This window comes from Cryptomeria japonica, chromosome 3 (assembly GCF_030272615.1).
Source record: "Cryptomeria japonica chromosome 3, Sugi_1.0, whole genome shotgun sequence".
Taxonomy (NCBI): domain Eukaryota; kingdom Viridiplantae; phylum Streptophyta; class Pinopsida; order Cupressales; family Cupressaceae; genus Cryptomeria; species Cryptomeria japonica.
The window spans coordinates 328,130,138-328,150,660 of record NC_081407.1 but is presented as its reverse complement, the minus strand read 5'-3'; the positions used below and the strand labels follow the sequence as shown (position 1 = coordinate 328,150,660).

Sequence of the window (20,523 nt, the reverse complement as noted above, 5' to 3'; positions counted from 1 at the left end):
CTAGGGCAGCACTTCATACTTCTCATGCTTCGCAGACGGGAGGAATGATGTTTGGATCTCCATCCACTTCCACTTCTACTGCCGCCAGGGCTGGGAAACGTAAGTTGCAGATAGCACAGAGCAACCCCATTACTGATATGTTTAATGTGCAGCTGAGAGATGAGATAGATGAATCCATTGGCAATTTCTTCTTTGCCAATGGCATTCCATTTCATGTTACATGGTCTCCTTATTATAGGAAGATGATGGATATGGTGGCCAAGGGAGGACCATCTTATGTGCCACCAGGGGAGACGAAAATGAGGACCTCGATCTTGGATAAAAGCTATTCCAAGATCAATATTTTGATGGAGAAGATTAAGGCATGTTGGGTGGCATCGGGGTGCAGCATAGTTATGGATGGGTGGACGAACATTAGCCATCGTCCACTCATCAACGTCATGGTCACATGTGAAGAGGGCCCATACTTCCTTAGAGCAGTTGATTGTACAGGGCATCGTAAAGATGCTGATTTCTAGTTTCAGGTCCTCAGGGAGGCTATTGAGGAGGTTGGCCCACAAAATGTGGTCCAAGTAGTGATAGATGCAGCCCATGTGTGTAGAGCAGCAGGGAGACTCGTTGAGGCAGCCTATAGACACATTTGGTGGACCCCATGTTGTGTGCATGCCATGAACAATGCACTCAAGGACATGGGGAAGATAGACTGGATTAGAGGAGTGGTCACCGATGCGAGAGATGTGCAGATGTTTATCTGCAACCACCACACTTCACATGCACTCTTCAGGACCTTCGCAAAGGAGTTCTTGAAACCAGTTGAGACTAGATATGCATCCTATTTCATTCTCTTGGAGAGAATGATTGAGTTGCAAGAAGCATTGCAACTCATGGTTATGACTAATGAGTGGAATAGGTGGGCTGAGGCCAAGAAAGAGCAAGGGAGAAGGGTGAAGGAGATAGTGAAGAGTGATGTGTTTTGGATTGATGTGAAATACATTGTCTCTATCATTACTCCAGTATTCCAGGTGATCAGATATGGGGATGGGGATGCACCTAACCTTGGAGAGGTGTATGAGTGCATTGACTCCGTGCTTGACCAGATGAGGGCTGTTGTGCGAGTGAAGGACCCCTCTTTAGCATTCTACAATGAGCAAATCCAGCCTATCATTCAGCGTAGATGGGACAAGTTGAACACTCCTTTGCATATGGCTGCCTTTGCCTTGAATCCTAAGTGGTACAAGGCTAGACCGGGTAGACTGACACCGATTCAGGATGATGAGGTGAAGGTGGGTTTCTTTAAGTGCATAGAGAAGATGTTTGATTCCAGAGATGTCGACACAATGCGCACTGAGTGGGGAAGATTTGCCACTCTTAGAGGTTATTCAGATGCGGCAAAGATGGATATAGACAACATGGCACAGGAGGACCCACTTTTATGGTGGAATTGTCATGGCCTGAAATCTTTGACCACCACTCTAGCCATCCGTCTGCTATCCCAGATTTCCAGTTCTTTAGCTGCTGAGAGGAACTGGTCTACATATAGCTTCATCCACTCTCTTAAGAGGAACAGACTTACCTCTAAGAGAGCAGAGAAGCTTGTGGCTGTACACAGTGCTTTGCGTCTCATTGACTGCAAGACACTTATGTACAAGGAGAGTCCAGCAGCACGATGGGATGTAGAGCCAGAGGAGCCTTCACGGATTGATGAGGATGATCCTACCACTTCAGATGCAGGGCTAGTTGGTGTGAGCTTGAGGGACCTTGATCCTCAGGAGTCCAGCAGTTCTAGTGAGGAGGAGCTCGCAGATGATTAGAGGCCTCCATTAGCTACAGTTTGAGTTTTCACTTTTCAATTTTGTCATTTTGTATTTGACTCTAGTCTCTTTTGTAATGCTATTGCTACACATTTGTATTTGGCTACTCATTGTAATGATGAATCATGTAATCATCTTTATTATTATAGACTTTGCAATGGCATCAGATGTTCGTATTTTCGTTTTCCTTTTTCGATATTCATATGATAGAAATGAGAAATCTCCAATTTGACAATTTCATTTGTCAAATTTTATTTATTTTTAGCAATTAGTTACGTATCACTAATCTAAGTAATCTTGGTATTTCCTATAGTTTCATTTGAAATCTAATTCTTATACTGTTATACTGTTATACATCTTTTCAAAACTAGTTTTTCAAGTACTATATGTATATGTATAAGTATATGAGCACCACCACCCCGCCACCCCCCAGTCGCTGTCCCCAAATTTAGACCCTTGGTCCCCCCGTCCCGGAGACGCGTCCCCGCGTCCCCTCGTTCCCCGGTCCCCGACGCCCGTGGAACACTGGTTTTGATCTTCATGCCAAATTATTACTACCTGTTGTGATGTCTTCACACATCGCCCCATTGCAAATGGAACCCCCCACTTTTCGCTTTTTAGAGTAGAAGTTTTGCCTAACTTCCTAGTGTTTGCCTTTGCTGATGAGAGGGTTTTGAATTTTGAATAGGATCATATGTTTAAAATGTCAAAATGTTAGAGTGATCCCGAGTTTTGCCTAAGTCTAGGGGTTGCCTTAGGGTTTTGATTTATTCTTGCTAAGTGTTGCCTTGACATTTGAGCGTTTGTGTAGTTTTGAACATCCACATCAGTGATTTTTGAGTGCTAAGGTGTTTTAGGACCTTTCAGAGTTGTTTTCTCGCTCCTAGGAAGTTATTCAAGTGGATTTTGCACTATATCTCGATAGGTTTCCTTGTGTTTCGCTCAAATTTTTGGTGAATTTGCCTAAGTCCAAATGAGTTTTATTGAGTTTTGAAGTTTCCTAGTGGTTTTGAGTGGAAAAATCATCATATTCCAGATGAAAATCCATATTCTAAGGGTCAAAAGGTCAAAATTCCAGATTAGCGGTGCTTTTCCCCTCATATCCCATATTGTTGCGTTTTTTTGAGATTAGGGTTTTGATCTTTAGGTCATATTAGTCCTACCAATTTCTTTAGATTCGATAATTTTTGCTTCTAAGTATAAAAAGCAAGGGTTTTGAATTTTTGCTTTTTTTCGAGATTAGGGTTTTGATCTTCATGACAAATTATTACTACCTGTTGTGACGTCTTCACACATCGCCCCATTGCAAATGGGACCCCCCACTTTTTGCTTTTTAGAGTAGAGGTTTTTCCTAATTTCCTAGTGTTTGCCTTTGCCGATGAGAGGGTTTTGAATTTTGAATAGGATCATATGTTTAAAATGTCAAATTGTTAGAGTGATCCTGAGTTTTGCCTAAGTCTAGGGGTTGCCTTAGGGTTTTGATTTATTCTTGCTAAGTGTTGCCTTGACATTTGAGCATTTGCATGGTTTTGAACGTCCATGTCGGTGATTTTTGAGTGCTAAGGTGTTTTAGGACCTTTCAGAGTTGTTTTCTCGCTCCTAGGAAGTTATTCAAGTGGATTTTGCACTATATCCCGATAGGTTTCCTTGTGTTTCGCTCAAATTTTTGGTGAATTTGCCTAAGTCCAAATGAGTTTTATTGAGTTTTGAAGTTTCCTAGTGATTTTGAGTGGAAAAATCATCATATTCCAAATGAAAATCCATATTCTAAGGGTCAAAAGGTCAAAATTCCAGACTGGACATGGATTCCCTTGGAATCCGGATAGGCTTGATTTTTTCCACATTCAAAATCCACACTAGGGGCGATTTTCCACCAAGATGATTAAATGTTGTCTAAGTGTTGGGAATTTTCCTGGCTACCTTCAAATTTCCCCTAGGGAGTGTGGAATATTTGCGGATGACTTAAGTGAGGATTCTTGATGACAATCGATTTTCCACCAAAGCTTTTCATGATGACTTTTTGTGGATAGTGATTCCAGACTTGGTGCAAATTTCCACCAAGTGCAAATTGAAGATTTTTAAGTCCGGATAATTGTCCAGACAGGGGTCGATTTTCCCCCAAAGACATTTTCAATGATTTTGAATAAGTTTTCATTGGGATTTTTATCCCAACATGGGGTGATTTTCCCCCCAAGGGTCAATTTTGATCTAAATTTTAAAATTAATTGGTTTTACAAGTGTTGACGATTATTTAAAAATAAAAACAATTATTTAATGATCTGCAATGATCATTTAATAATTAATTATTTTTCTAATTTAAATCGATTTTTCCCAGGCAAGTATAAGTATCAAAGTTTTTTCCCAAATTGCTTGTGTGGTGAAGTTTCAAGGTGCAAATGTGTTTAAGTATGCCTGCTCAGCATTAAAATAACATTATAAGCTGCTGATGTGACAGTTAGGTGGCTGATTGAGGGCTGATTGGAGGTCCCAGCTGGGCGATTTTTGCCCAAGTGTCAAGTTGACACCATTTTTGGAAGCTAAGTTGCAGATTTAAATAGTTTGCTCAATCAGACCTGGGCGCCACCATTGGAGAGGAGCTACAACATGTTTAATGGCTGATTAAGCCACATATAGCGATTTTGGAAGATGGCGACGTGATTGGAGGGGTTGCGATTTTGTTTGTGAGGCAGATTGCCCTTCATTTTGGGTGATTTTTGTAATTCTATTGAGCTCCATTGTTGTTGAGAGGCTACCATTACACTCAAATCAGAGTTTGACGCCATTGCTGGAAGTGATTTGGATACCATTGTTGGCTGGAACCTTCATTTCCAGATTTAACTTTTCACTCCCAACCATCACACACTTAGGCAATTTCATTGGGAAGCCATTTTCGAGTGATTTGGAGGCATTTTCTGAGGAACACCATTGTTGTTATAGTCTGAAACTCCATAGTTGCAGGTGTCTTCAGACTAATTTTCATTTCCAGCTACCTCCACACTTGGGCGATTTTCATTGTGCATCATTTTGGGAGCATTTTCTGGAGCTTCCATTGCAGATCTAAGTCTGAAACTTCACTTTCAGATTTGTCTTCAGACTTAGATATTTTTTACCAGCCTTTTGTTCATGCCCAGATTTGACAAACTTCACTTTGGGAAGGCAAAATCCATCAAATACAGGTGTTTCCTATGACTGCGACAAGTTTAAATGACTGATTTATTGAAATTGCAGGTTGTCTTCAGACATTGGGCAGCCATTGTTGGACCTTGGAAGGGTGTCTTAAGACTTTAAGAACTAAAAATCAGACTTTTCCACACCCTTTTGCAAGCATTGTGGTATACTTCCGGACTCCATTTTTTGATATTATCAGGCTGTCTTCAGATTGAAACTTCATTTCCAGCCACATAGTTGTGCCCAGATGTGATCAATTCCGAGTTTTGAAGGTCAAAATAATTCAAATGCAAGCATGTGACATGGCTGTGACCACTTCCAGCCATTGATATTCATAATTTTCAGTGTGTCTTTAGACTTTTTGGAGCCATTTTCAGACTTTCAGAGGGTGTATTCAGACTTAAGAATCAGAAAATCAGACTTCAATACACCATTTTCAGAGTGTTTTCAGACTTGGACATTCATTTTTGGGCACCAAATCATGCCATTTTTTGAGTTTATAGGGGTGTCTTCAGACTTATTTATTGCAATCAAACTTATCCCAAGTCTAAAAATCAGGTTTTCTTGAGGAGAATAAGATTTCAATCCGGACCTTCATATTTTCCAGAATCGGTGCTACAATTTTCTAAGACTACCTATCACAAGTTGGGACAAATGTCAGGAACAAAGTCTTGATGGTGTCCAAATTTCCACTCCAAATGTAATCCAATCAACACAAAATTTTCAAGGACAATGAGTTTGGATGAGGGTCGGATTTCCACTGCAGGGCATAATTACAAAGGAAGGAAGTTATCCAGATAGGCATCAAATTTCTGCCAAGTGAAAGAATTGACAAGGATAATACGGATGTTTTAAGGACTGATCAGTCCATATGTGGATGGATTTCCCACCAAGGTTGAAGTCAAGTTTATCACATGGGTCTTTGATTCAATGCTTGTTTGTTTTGCAGGATTGTTATGAGGAAAGGAAGCATGATGATCAAGGCTTGAGGTGAAGGAGGATGCACGCAATGCAAATAAGGAAGATCAATACTTCAAAGATTGGATGAGGAATTCAGGATAGAGATTCCAGAAGGTGAAGATGAGGACTAGATCAATGATGAAGAAGGCTTCACCTTGATGGTGAACAAATGAAGGAAAGCAAGTTCAAGACATGAGCACAAAGGATTTCACATCAAGAAATCTAGAACTACATCAAGGAATTTCAATATCAAAGAGCGCCAAGGAAGGAAATAATTCAAGATTCCAAGATCGGGAAAATTTTCCAAACATAAGGAGGGAACAGTTCATGGAATTTTTAACATAAGGATGGAATGCGAAGTATCATAAGGAATTCCAAACATTATGAAGAAGAGGAACATACAAGGCAAATTGATTAAGTGTATAAGGCAAGATGAGGTGGCATCCTAGTCACCATTCATTCAATCAAAAGGTACCAAGTCAACATTCATTCAAGGAGGGAATAGGTGACACATGGCGCTACATCAAATATTATTTATCTTACTTGCCCTCGTTTCTTATTGGCCAATGTAATGGTGGTTGTACAAACCCTAATTAGGGTTTTATCTTGTAATCTTGGCCGTTGATCTTGAATCAATCTGAGCCATTCATTTCTTTTGAGGCTCTATGTAAACCCCATTGCCTCTCATTTGTAAGAGAGATTTTGTAGAATTGTTGGTATATACTGCAACTTTTTGAATATAAATCATTGTTCGACTTGATGGTGATTTTGTTTTTCAAGTGTTGTCTTGCATTCAAGGTTCTCAATGACTCCAAGTTAGATTAGAATTTGCTTTCAAGTTTGTTAGATTGAATGAAAGATTTTTTGAGTATATTTGTGTGGAATCTATTAATCCATACCACTAGCCTCATGCTGATTGTAAGTGCACCGTGCATGGTCAACTAGAGTTTATGCAAGTTTAACTTCGATTATTATGCGTCCATTGTTATGCATCAACTTGGATGGTTTCAATGTTTGATGGTAATAATTTGAAAATCTATGAAGTATACCTTAGATGATTGCACGAAGCTCGTGTCAAAAACTGTTTGACTTGATGGTGAGACCTTGCCTAGTTTGATTCCACTAAATTTGTTCATCATTTCCTACATTCCTAGGTTTTAGAATAGATTTCCTTAACCCTATTCCCTTTTGCCGTTTTTTTTAGTAAGTCTTGTTAGAATTGAGTCCAAAACTACATTGCTAAATCCTAAGTCATCGGCATACCCATCCTAATCCTTGATAAGATTGAGCATTCATGTACAACGTAAGTCCCCTTGTGATTCCAACATTATCACATCAGACCATTGAACTCATCCACAAGTCAAGACCTGACATTTCGTAACCTTGGAGTTGTCTCATTTGATCGCGAAGCATAGCATATGAGAGACTTTGTTCAAGAGAGGATAAGATACCTTGGTATTTTATTCTGTGTTCGCATGTGCATAAAAACACATCAACACTACCCATGTTCTCAGATTTTGAAAATTATGTCTTTAAGGGTAAAAAGCAAAATTCAAACCCTAATTAGGGTTTTGTTCTAGAAGATCAGCGATATTATTAGTGCCCATGTTCTTAGATTTTGAAAATGAGGTCTTCAAGTGCAAAAAGCAGAGTGGAAACCCTAATTAGGGTTTTGTTCCAGATGAACCAGCATGGTATCAATATGGCATGAACACTGTTGATCAAGTATAGAGGAAGAGTTTGGGTATGGTACATTGAAAATTTCGCCTAAGTTGGAGAAGTAAAAATGGTAGATGCTTAGACAAGCTCGTCAAGGCTCAAAGTCAGACAAATGGAATGACAGATGATCAGTCAAATTCGCCCAAGGATGTCAAGTATGGAAGATGTTTAGGTAGGATCAATGTCCACCAGAGCATAAGAAAGTTGTCCAAGACTCAGTTGGGCTCACCTTATGATTAAGCAAAAATGTCCAACACTTGGTAAACTCCTACCAATGGTTAATTAACTCTTGGCAAGAGTTAGTTAAACTCCTACTTGAGGTTAGACCATGTTGGAAGAAAATCAAAATAAAATAAAATAAACAAAGGCATGGAAGTGTAAAGCAAGTTGGAAAATAAATTTGTCACATAAATTTTAAATTATTTTCCCAAATTGATTATTTTCAAGGATTATTTTTCAACACTTGGAATTATTTCAAAAAAAAAAACTTCAAAAATTTTGGAAATTAAAAGAAAGTTCTAGAAGATTCCTTGATAAAGATGAATTTGAGAGAGAAAATAAAACTTTCCATTTTGGAAAGATTAAAGCAAAAAAACACAAAAAAATAATAAAAAAATTATTAAAAAAATTAAAAAAACAATAAAACAAAAATAAAACATCCAAGTTAAGGAATCCTAGACTCAATATATTTTCAACCAACTCATTTTCACAATTCATTATTTAGGTCGAGAATTTGGAGAGCAATTGAGAAGAAGTTTTCTCTCAAAATCAAACTTTGTGAATTTTGAATTTTTGAAGAGAAATTTTCCAGAATAAAATTCTTCGAAGTGTTGAAATCAAGAAATTAGGTGTTTTTTAAAAGATTTAAAGACAGAATTGCAGAGTTGAAGGTAAATTTCAGTCATTCAAAGATTCAATCCGATGGAATTTTCTTACCTTTTTGTCTTATCTCTTCCAATTTTATCAATTTCTTGACCAAATCCTTCACTTTCAGTCTGCTTTTTCGTAGAAGTTTAACCTTTTGACATGCTGAAAGTGAAATTTTTAGAAAAAAGGATTAAAAATCAGAATTAAAGCTTGAAAATAATATGGAATTTTCATGTGTTTTTGTAGGAATGGCAGACAAAGGATTCGACTTGCATAGAAGCATGGAAGATGGCACATGGCTGTCCAAATGAAAAATTTCGCCCAAGGAAAGGAATGACAGACAAAGGTTGTCTAGAAGTTTGGAAGATTGCACATCAGCTGGAATGGCCAAGCCATCCTCAAGACTGCCCATGGCATGGAAACATTCAAGTTCGCCTAAGTATGTTGGAAGGATGGCTAAGACTCTTCAAACTCTGCCTATGTGCAAACAAAGTTGGTATGTTCATGGCGAACTCCTACCTTCAGACAAGTAACCCATGGCAGAGGTTCATCAAACTCCTACCTTTGGTTAAGGAAAAAATTTAGAAAAATTGGCTAAGTGTTGATACATTGGAGAATAAAATTTCAAAATTTGGTTGTGTCAAGGAAAATCCCTTAAGCAAGAAGCAAATCCGCCCAAAGAAACATTTCCAAGGAGAGACAAAGTCCGCCCTTGGCTAATGCACTCCAAAGTCCGCCTAGGTTGGATGATAAAAAAACATGTCTGGACATCCTCAAACCCCCTGCCTAAGCATGATCAAAACAAAGGTGGCAAGGCTTCTTCCAAGTCCGCCAAAGGAAGAGCAAAGCAAGTTTGGAAAGAGATTATCCAAGTCCGCCTAGACACATGAAGAAGAATGTTCAAGCATACTTGAACTCCGCCCTACCAAGTGTGTGGCACAAGCAACATGAAGTCCGCCTAGATGGATGTTCAAACATTATTCCAAAGGGAAAAGATGTCCAAGGCAATGCAAAGTCTGCCCTTGGAAAAGCATGATCAAAGTCCGCCACAAGGAGAGGAATAAAGTCAAGCAAGCAAATCTGTCCAAGCTTCTTCCAAGTCCGCCCTATGCATAATGTCCATCAACCTTCCAAGTCCGCCTTGGCAAGGAAACCATCAAGTCACCAAGCATAAGAAGAATGTCTAAGGTATGAGAAAGTGCACTAGGCACAAGAAGTAGATGGCAAAGAAGTCACAAAGTCCGCCTTGGACAAATGGCTAATGAATATCGAAATCCACCTAGGAAGGGTAGAAGTTGGCAAGCATGTCCGCCTAGCCCAAAGTGACAAGAAGAAAGCTAGACAAAGCTAGAAAACATGAAAATTTGCCTAAGGAAAATTGAAATTTCCCAAGGTAAATTGTCCAAACACCTTGAAAGTTTGATCAAACACAAGTTGGCAAGACATTCCAAGTTTACCTAGGCATAAATGAAATATGTGAAGATGCCTAGGCAAAACATAAAAATTTGCCTATGGCTTAAGGATAAGACGTGAAGACAATCAACTTGCCATGCCGAAGAGAGAAAATGGCTAAAAGGGAAAACAAATTTGACAAAGTAGCATATGGAATCAAGGATTAATTAATTGAACGGGTTGGAAAATAAAAGTTTGACACATGAAAAATGGCTAAGGAGGGAATTTTCCACAACCAAAAGAATCAAATTTTGACCAAGTGTTGGAGAGGAAACATGAAGATAGAAGGACAAAGAGGAAAATTAAGGAGAAAATGAATAAAATCTTTCTACTCAGCACAAGTCAGATCCAAAATTGAAGGCAAATCCACAGGCAAAGTGTGTTCGAGCACAGAAATGGTCAAATTCTTGGCCAGCCAAAATTTGGCTAAGTATGGGAAATACTTCATAGAAAAGTTCCAATTTCCTTCGTTGTAGCGGAGGTACAGGAGAATTCTTCTCCAAAATTGAAGCACTTGGAAGAGTTTCCAGGCATCAAGAAAAGTCCTCTGGCTTAGTGGAAATTCCAGATTTCTTGAAGGATTTCATCTCCTTAAGAGTCGAAGACAAGCTCCCAATCAAATGATGGCGAGAAGACTATTCCAAACAAATTTCCATACTTAGGCAATTTTTCGGCACAAATTGGAGAATTCAAGGAGAATATTCAATTGTTCTAGGTCAGCATGTCCAGGTTCATTGAACACACTGCCTCTCAGCAGAAGAAGGGGGTGCAATCCTAAAAGATAGCATCTTGTGCCACTTGTCTCTTATCTAACGGATATTTGACCTATTTTGGGAAACTTTGGTTAGGGTTAGGTTGTTTTAATCTTGGTCGTTGATTGGAAATCGATCTTGGCCATTGAATTGTAATTGGGGAGCCTATAAATTGAGCTCACCCCTCATTTGTAAATCATGGGAGCATGTTGCAAAACATGTTGAGATAAGCAATTGTTGCCTAGTATTGCCAAAATAATAAGTAATACATTGTTGGAACTGATGGTGATTATTTCCCTTATTTTGGAGTCTGCATGGTTCTTATCCCTCATCATAGTTTAGATTTTATTTCATGTACGTTAGATGAATGAAGGATTTGATAGTTTAAACTTCAGATTGGTGAAACTTTTGCTCATACTTTTGTTGGATGGATGATTTTCATTCAATGTGTAAAGTTAGCTCGAGCTTTGATGTGGATGCCTAATTTCTACTTTGGGTAATATTGTTCAATTGTTGGTATTATTCATAAGTGTGAAAATCTTAAGCACAACCTTAGAAGATTGCACATGCTTTGCGTGGTTGTCCTAAGTGTGGCAAAAAAAAATGTTGTTACTAGTTTCACCCAGTCTTTACCGTCTCTTGAATTCTCATGTTTAGATTAGAATTTCTAAACCCTTATCTCCTTTTCAGTTTTCTTGAAGTCCATGATCCAAAACCCAAAACGATAGATCTTCATTGTGAATTGAATAGACCAAGCGTAAGTCCCCTTTGTATTTAAGCATACACTACCCAAGAAGCTATCCCACTAAAGTCACTTGTTCACACATATAGACCTTGGAGTCGCCTTGTGGTCTTCTCGCAATCTTGGCACAAGTAGTGATTTTGTTCAGGAGAGGATAGAGTATCCTTGTGGTATTGTATTCTAATGTTCTATATATGATAAAACGTGCACCAACAACTCTCCCATCTGAATAATAGAGTATTAGTCTTGTTGGTTGACTTATGTAAGCTGTCCCTTTGTTGCTTGTCTCCTGTAATTCTTTTTCTTGTGGTTGACATTTGTAACCCATCCCTTATTGTGAATGCAATTTTTTCTATTATTTATTATTTCTATTGTTGGTTTATTTTGATTAGATGGGGAGTGAGCTTGTTGGAGTCCAAAATAAATGAAGCCTCCACCTGATGGATGCCAACATGGTTTGGTGATGGTCTTCCTCCTTACAAGACCATCTATATTTTGTGTCATTAACTTTATGTGGACTGAATGAAAAATGTAGACTTGAATATCTTCTTAAAATGCATATGCTCTTTTAAGACTCAAAATCCATGAAGCCAACAAAAAAGTGGATCGCGTCATCAATACTAACCCTATCTGGAAACTAAATACTATGAGAAAAAGGTTAGAATTTAAAAAACATTAATTATAACTTTAGAATTATATAAATTTTCTCTTGGAGAAAAATAACATTTCTCTGGAAAGTGACTTAATAATGGTTGCTATGTTACTCGTTTAAAATATCTTATTAAATATCAAATGATAATGTGACTGCTAAAAGAGTTACAATCTTTTTCCAGCAATAGAGAATGTGAAAAGACAGATTTTTCCCCGTTGCTTTATTCTATACGAACTTGCATATGACTAAAAATCAAGTAATATTGAAGAACATAGAACTTGTGCAAAAAAGTGCAATTTAGACACTAGAAAGCATTTAAAAAGAATAATGTACAATCCTACATTGCCATTCTTATATGAATCAGATTATACACACTAAATTCAAGATAAAAACTTAACTGCATGTCGTGTCAGCACTTGAAACATCAAAGATTAATGAAGTAGTAAAGTTTGTTACAAAGGTCTTGCACCAAAAATTACATTCTGAAATTGCTAATTTATAACTGTATACCAATCTCTTTTATCAAGTTTTATGTATATAGCTTCCAAGTGTATATAGCTATGTATATAGCTGTGTAGAAATTAAAAAGAAATGTTGAAATTAGTTATGTGCTAGTCTAATCTACCATAGTTACTCTTTATGGGTGACCAGTTTTAGATTACTCACTTTTCATTTTTTATCGGTAAATTCCACTTGTGGACAACTTTCAGTTTAGCTGCCATGAGTGAGGAGCATCTGTACCATCAAAGTTGCCTGGTGTGTGGCACTGGTCTTGTCCATTGGGGCATACTGTATGCTGCCCCTATAAAACTTCATCTAAATTCAGGTTTCAACAGTTAAAATGGGTCCTAGAGATTTAAATCAAGAGATATGCTATGAAAACCCCAACACATTACCTTCTAAGCTCATCGTATTTGATTAGTTTGTATGCTATTGTATTTTTATATTAATTTATTTTGATACTATGATTTTTAAATTTGTTCTTCATTTTTGAGTTTAGTGTAATTTGTGTTGAACACAATCTAGATAGAAAGATGTTTTTGGTGATGTCCAGAATATTTTTTTGTTAAAATTTATGTTTGGTTGTATATAAATTATTAAATGCATTAATCACTTTATGCCTTTGTGTGGGTGTTCTGGCACGTATAAAAAAGTTGAAGTGTGTAAGTTCTTTGACTCAATAATATCTATGTTTATAAGCAGGGTTTCTTCATGCAAAAGGATTACAAAATGTTCCCTCCTACCGTTGATTGGCACAATATCAATTGGCTTTCTCGGCGTCCGTTAATGGATTTTCCAATTCAAGTAAGATGTCCCCACTTCGGTGAACATATCATAAGTTTCACTAAATCTTCTTAATATGCTTTGTTATTTTATACTCGGTATGTTGATTTCTCGAGACTTTGACCTAACAAGGATTTTTCTCAGAGCATCACTGTAATATATAAAACTGTAAGTTTTCCAGCTATTAACTCTTCTTGTGTTTGAATATAAATAATACCAATCCCATCACTATCTCAAGGTACTGTAAATTAGTCAGAAGAAGCAAGTTTTTGCCCTTTTGTGCTTCCTTACAGTGTGCTTAACTTCTTTTACAATGTCCTCCTAATTTGTATTTACTATTTATTAGTTTAAGCTGGATCCATTGCACTATGTCTTTATTACGTATATCTGAGAATCCTTACTGATTTAGGATTTAATTAAAGTTTGATCCCTTGTTTCTTTACGGATTCTTTATACATGTTGAAAATTTGCACTATCATAGTAGCAGAGATGTCTTGAGGCTTGCAGAGCAGATGGCGAAAAGATCCACGTGATGTCCTTGTCCTTACAAAACGTATATTAAAGGGTGGTACCAAAATTTCCAGTCAAGCATTGAAGCAAAAACCTCCCCCATCACTTCTTGGTATGAATTAAATAGACCATTAATATAAAGGTTTCTCCCCTGAAAAAATTCAATTTGAAATGCTTACTGGATAGAAACATTGAACAACAAAGGGCATTCAAGGAGCATAGCTGCAAAATTTAATAGTTGAAATAAGGGATAGCCAAGGAATTTAGTCACAAAATTGAAGCTTTGATTTCTAAACTTTGATTAAGGTACTGGCTTTAAGATTGAATGAAGCATTAGTTTTTAAGTTATGTTACCAGTTTGGCTTCTGTTTTGGGTATATGCTGGTACAGAATTTTTTTTGGGGGATCAGGTTCATTTTGGGTATGTCTGTATGTAGTACATATAAAAATCATAAACATATACATCTTTGCAGCCTAAAAATATGAATTAGGTTCAGAATGCCACATAGCGTGCATATAATAGTCAAAACCACCATAAAGTGAAAAAATACTCCTTTGATGCCAATTTGAAAAACTTGAATGTTATGATAGATATTCATTGTTCAATATTAATAGGATGAAATCAGTATTCATCTTCAAGGTTTTACCCTCAAAATTAAAAAATAACTGGAAAACACAGGCAGAGGTGTTGAGTAAAATACAACAATATCTTTTTTCCCTATGCCCTCCACTCATCATTGATATAACCCTTGCTCATCGTGGTTTCTGCCTCACAGATTCAGATTTTTGATTGTATGGTAAAAAATGGTTGTTTATTCTCTCCTCATATCAAAATGCCTATATACTTTCTTTTTCAATGAGTGCTGGAAGAAGAAAAGATGGCATCTTTGTTTTAAGCAGCAGATAATATTGTTTTATCCTGCAAAAAGGCTGGTTTAGCAAAGTTCTCTGGTGGCGCTAAGAATGTAGTGAACAAAGAGGTCAATCCCAGGCAACAACGGAGAAAGAAGAATGAAACTGTAAGTGGAAGTTAGATACTCTTAAACATCTTGAACAGAAATAAAAGAAGCAAAAGACTATATATGTATGCAAAAAACAAAGCCACAACTGGTGGAAAGCTACTGGGCAGCAGGCTGCAGCACTAGGCTGTAATGTCCCCAAGTAAGTTTTACCAATTTAGTCATCATTATACTATGTTCATTGTACAAGAATTGAAAGTAAAGTAATATTTTAACTTAATTCGAGAGGTAAACACAAGATGCTAAGTATTGTGAATATTAATAAATCATCAGTAACATGCCAGTCTTATTATGTGCCCAGTCTGAGAGAAGATACAAGGCGGAGACAGGTTGCTTTGACACCAAACTCAATGGCTTCCCTCAAGTAGTTGGATCCAAGCCCTTAAGCCTTTCTTGGGCCTCGCCCGCAAGGTGCTCAGGGTTGCTGATCTCTACACTTTCCTGGGACAACTCATTGGCTGGATTTACACAGGCCTTTCCCTGACCACATCCCTGCTCTTCTCCTCAGTACCTGATAATAATAAGGATGGTACTGTATTCATATATATATTTGTTTATATAAAAAGTCTGTTCATAGTACTGTTTAAATAATGTATTCTCCACATACCTGTTAATAGATTTGCCAGGTCGGACTTCTGTCTGTGTCGTCCTTCACAGTGCCTCTGCGGTGTAAGGCTAAAGTGTTTTAGCAGATCGTTGGGATTTAATAATCCTCAATATCAATCTCCCGTAATCCTTAATGAGTATGCGATTCTTATTAAATATATATTCGAATGGTTTAATGGTTGCACCCTTTTGTTTGGTGATGGATACAACCTTTCCTTGATCGCACCTTCCCTTTAGACAAATCGTGCCTCTTCATTAATGTGTTGACTAACAACTAATATTTTTAACATTCACATCGCTGCGTAAATTAGTGATCTATTTAATTGTTGCAAAGGCAGACAGATCTGGCATGCGTCAGATCTGGTCTGCCACTACTAATACCTGTTTATTACTTTATGACAATTAATCCAATTTATCTTTCAAACGGTTGATTTAAAAGAATATTAAATACTAATGTTGTCAGGTTTGCATATACATTATCACCTTAGGATGTGTATGGTTTTGTTTATTAATCTAATTTGTTAATACAAAATCGGGGCATGACATAGGCAACATGATCATCAATGCAAGTGCAGGCTTTGGTTCCACCAGCTGTCAATGGAAACCAACTGAATCGAATGTGGAAAAATATACCTTGCTAAAATTCTTTATCCAAGTATTAGCTTACAAATATTGGTCCTTATGGATTTATTCTTGTGTATCTAGGAGGAAATCTTAAGAGGATATGGAGTGGGTTGGCCCTGGTAGTGTGAGGGTCCTACATAATGGACCTGGATTTTCCTGGGTCTGTTTTGCAGGACCCATATTGTTCCATAGGGGATCTGGACTGGGTATGAATGGACCTGGATCTGAGGGCTTTCTCAAACTGGTAACAGATTGTTAAGAACTAAAATGGGTAGATTACAAGGGTTGTATTATCACACCTTTTTTATTTACTACCAATGCATGGAAAAAGATCTTGTTAACTATAGTACGAATTAGTGCTATGTTGAGAGATGGATAGAGAACATATTATTGCTCGTGGTTGGTAACTGTCTTCAATTCATGCAGCTTCAGTGCATTGGATGCCTGGTAAAGGAAAGTTCATTTATTTACGAAGAGATTTGAAGATTACTTTTTATCATATGCATATCTTAACCTAATGTGTTTTATCTTACACTTTTTGTTTGTTAATGAATCAGTGTGTCATTTGCTCTCTTGAAGACGTGTGCTCAATGGAGTGGGGAAAAAAGGTCAGTCATCAATGTTACCTTGGCTTTTGATGAATTATCAAGTTCAAAAATCTAGTTTCCTTCTATTAATTTCCAAATAGAATAAATTTAGTTTTGAAAATTGCTTAGCGAATTAAATTAATCATGATTCACATAAAATTTCATTTTCTCTAGATATAAAATGTGGTGGCATGCCATTTTATGGAAATTGGAATTGGAAAACAATAGTTCCCATTCTCAAAATCAATGAAAAATTCAATATGGATGATAAAAACAAAAGTTCCATAAGTTACCAAATTGGAATTGGGTATGGGTGTGATACATGAGGGCTGGGTGGGTATGTCCGCACAAAACATGTATAGAAATCATATATGTAAATTATACCTTAGTAATATAAAGTTAATACTATATCAGATTCAATTTTTTTAACTATATTATTAATGTACTATGTAATGCCGTTCATAGCATAGTCTGATGGTTAAATCATGGAACTGTTGTAGCCACCAAGGTTCAAACTCCCATAGGGTCATTGTGATTGCAGTTTTGAACCTTTGTGTTGATGCTGTTGGTGTTCATGCCAATGACTTAGTGCTCTAAACCCTCATTGGGCTGGTGTTCTCATGGGCTTTGTGCCCCTATTGAGCTACTATGCTTGTGTGTTTGGACTATTTACATTAATGTTGCACATGCATGTTGAGAATGAGGTCCCCTGTTTGTTGTTGGATATTCCATCATTTCCACGTAGATAGGTTGTTTTACTACTTGTTTTTTTTTGGTTTGTTTTAATATGTGTGATATTTGTTATTCATTGTGAATTGAGTGAGTGCTATTTTAAGTACTCCGTTCACCACCAACACATGTATATAAACTCATATGATAATAAATTTTAGTCAATTTGATTGCTCTGAAAATCGCAATATGGCATTAGAGCTATGCAGATCCAGTGCCTATTATCTTGTGATGCGAAAGATTATTGGCACAGTTGAAGGCGCACATTCCATGTGGATATTGATAGATAGAGTGAGCGCTATCATTGCATTGCTAAAGGCTTTGATTGGCATTTTGTTCACTGTGAAGGTGCAATAGCTAGTGAGCGAGGCTCAAGCATCCATATGTCCTTGGCTCGTGATCTAGACGTCTGTGCTTATTGAGCAATTTTCTCATTGCCCAGAGATCAGATATTAGTTTACTGGCTAATCCTACAGAGCTTGTATAGGAGGGAGTGTTTCTTTTCTTGTGATTGAATTCATTTGAAGAGGTAACCGGTCTCTTCTTGCATCAGATCAAGCATTCCCTACTCCTTTTGGCGACCATCTTCGTCCATTAGAGGCACCTGGTGAGGACATTGTCATTATATCGACAACTTTGTTTATGGACTGCGGGTTCTTTTAAGACTTTGTTGTTTGAGCTTTTCACACATCGCCCCATTCCAAATGGGGACCCCCTTCTTTTTAGGCCCTCCCGATCTTTTGGCTTGCATTTTTGGGGTCTTTTCGCCGCAGTTTCGTCAGTCTCTCTGCTTTGCAGGTGTTCGGGGGTCATTTGATTAAATCTGCTTTTCGTTTGAGCGAGTTTGGTGAAGTCTAGGGCATGTTTTGTCTTTTTTGGGGTTTATGCCTTTTGTCCTAGATTTTAGGGGTTTCTGTTAGGGTTTTGAAGAAACTGAACATACGACTGGAATTAGGACCCTTCAAGGAACCTCCCAATAAAATTTGAGCCAAAACGAAAGTTCCTATTTTTTAGGGATTTTACTAAGTCCCGAATTTGTCTAATTTTGCTAGAAATTAAACTTACTATTTTTAGTAAGTGCTTTTCTGACCTATTTTGCCCAAACCTTGACATTTTTTAAACACTTACTATTTGGGAAAATCTATTTTTGGCAGGATCTTCACAGGAAAACACTGAAAGCTGAATATCTCTGAAGACGCTGAAGACTGAACGTTCCTAAAGACCATTTCTAAATCCGGAAGAGTCAGAAGGCAGACAAGTTGGATAAAAAAAATGGTTAAGTTTGGAACTCCTATTCCAGAAGAAGAAAGCATGCAAAATCATATAAGTTTGGAAATTCACATCAATCCACCAATGTCATCCTGATCCGGAAATGGCCTGAAATTTGACTAAGTTTGGAAATTTGGAAGATCTTCCAAAATCCAAAATTTGCATTATGATTCCTATGGACCTGAAACCACTCTCAAACATCCCGACAATATATATATGAAATATAACTTAAAGTATAAGAAAGGAAAAAGACATTGAAGATGCCACTTATACTTAACATTTCATATATATATCTTGACGAAGAGCCTGGAACTTGGAAAATTCCATGAATCCATGGCATAGTGAAAATTCCACCCAAGGATGCAGTTGGGTGCCAAAATGGAGGAGGCAAGGATAGATGGAAAATTCCATGAATCCATGGCATAGTGAAAATTCCGCCCAAGGATGCAGTTGGGTGCCAAAATAGAGGAGGCAAGGATAGATGGAAAATTCCATGAATCCATGGCATAGTGAAAATTCCGCCCAAGGATGTAGTTGGGCGCCGAAATGAGTCAGGCAAGGATAGATGAAAAAATTTCATGAATCCTCCACATAGTGAAAATTCCGCCCAAGGGAGTGATTGGGCACCAAAATGATATACCCATGGAAGGTGTAAAAAGGTGAAAATTCCAAGGCACAGTGAATTCAATGCCCAAGCTAAAAAGTTGAAATTTTGCCTAAGGCATGGAATCCAAGGGGTCAAGGAGGAATAGAAAATAAAATTCCCCTCGAGCAAGGATAGATGGAAAATTCCATGAATCCATGGCATAGTGAAAATTCCGCCCAAGGATGTAGTTGGGCGCCGAAATGAGTCAGGCAAGGATAGATGAAAAAATTTCATGAATCCTCCACATAGTGAAAATTCCGCCCAAGGGAGTGATTGGGCACCAAAATGATATACCCATGGAAGGTGTAAAAAGGTGAAAATTCCAAGGCACAGTGAATTCAATGCCCAAGCTAAAAAGTTGAAATTTTGCCTAAGGCATGGAATCCAAGGGGTCAAGGAGGAATAGAAAATAAAATTCCCCTCGAGCAAATTTTTGAATTTGCTATTTTTAGACACCAAATCTCGTCAGAATGAGGAAATTGTTATAGATTTGGAATCGTGGCAGAATTCTCCATCCAATGAACCTGGCTCCTAAATTTCAGGAGGATCCCTAAAAAATAGGGATGTTGAAAAGAAGACATGGACAATTCACAAAACAATGAATTCCTTGCTCAGGAGGAATTTCTGCCCCAGCCTTGTGGAGGGCGCCAGAATGAAGAGTGCATGGAGAAACATGCAAATTGCAAGAGTCCTTGACCAAGGCATTTTAGCGCCCAAGTGAGAGAAGGAGCGCCAGATAGAGGGATGCAAGGAATCCATGGAATTGAAAGAATTCCCCACCAAGTGTAAAATGTCGCCTAGGAACACAGGAGTGCGCTAAAATGATCTTCTCATGGACAGTGCACAAAGAGATGAATTCCTTCATCAGGGAAGAATTGCACCCAAGAAGAAGAAATTCCAGAAAAGGGTAAGGAACAAATTTCTTTCCAAAGGAGAATTCCTCCACAACAAGAAATCACATCCAAGGATGAATTGAAGATAAAATTTCTAAGGCAAGGAAGGAATCAGGGATGAACTAAACAAGAAATTTCCCCCAGGAAAAGTTTTTAAAAATCCATTCCTGGGCATCAAATCACATCCAAATTTCAAAACTTTTTATAGATTTGGATTCGTAGGAGAATTTTCT

General features: G+C 37.6%; 1 protein-coding gene across 1 annotated transcript in view; it reads left to right on the top strand.

Annotated features, from left to right (window-relative positions):
- The window catches only part of LOC131068849 (sulfite oxidase), a 106,659-nt gene that overhangs the window by 70,757 nt on the left and 15,379 nt on the right, over positions 1-20,523 (top strand). The window contains exons 9-10 of the mRNA XM_058004128.2: positions 13,327-13,428; positions 16,724-16,774. Coding sequence (XP_057860111.2) covers positions 13,327-13,428; positions 16,724-16,774 — 153 coding nt within the window. The remainder of the gene's footprint in view (positions 1-13,326; positions 13,429-16,723; positions 16,775-20,523) is intronic.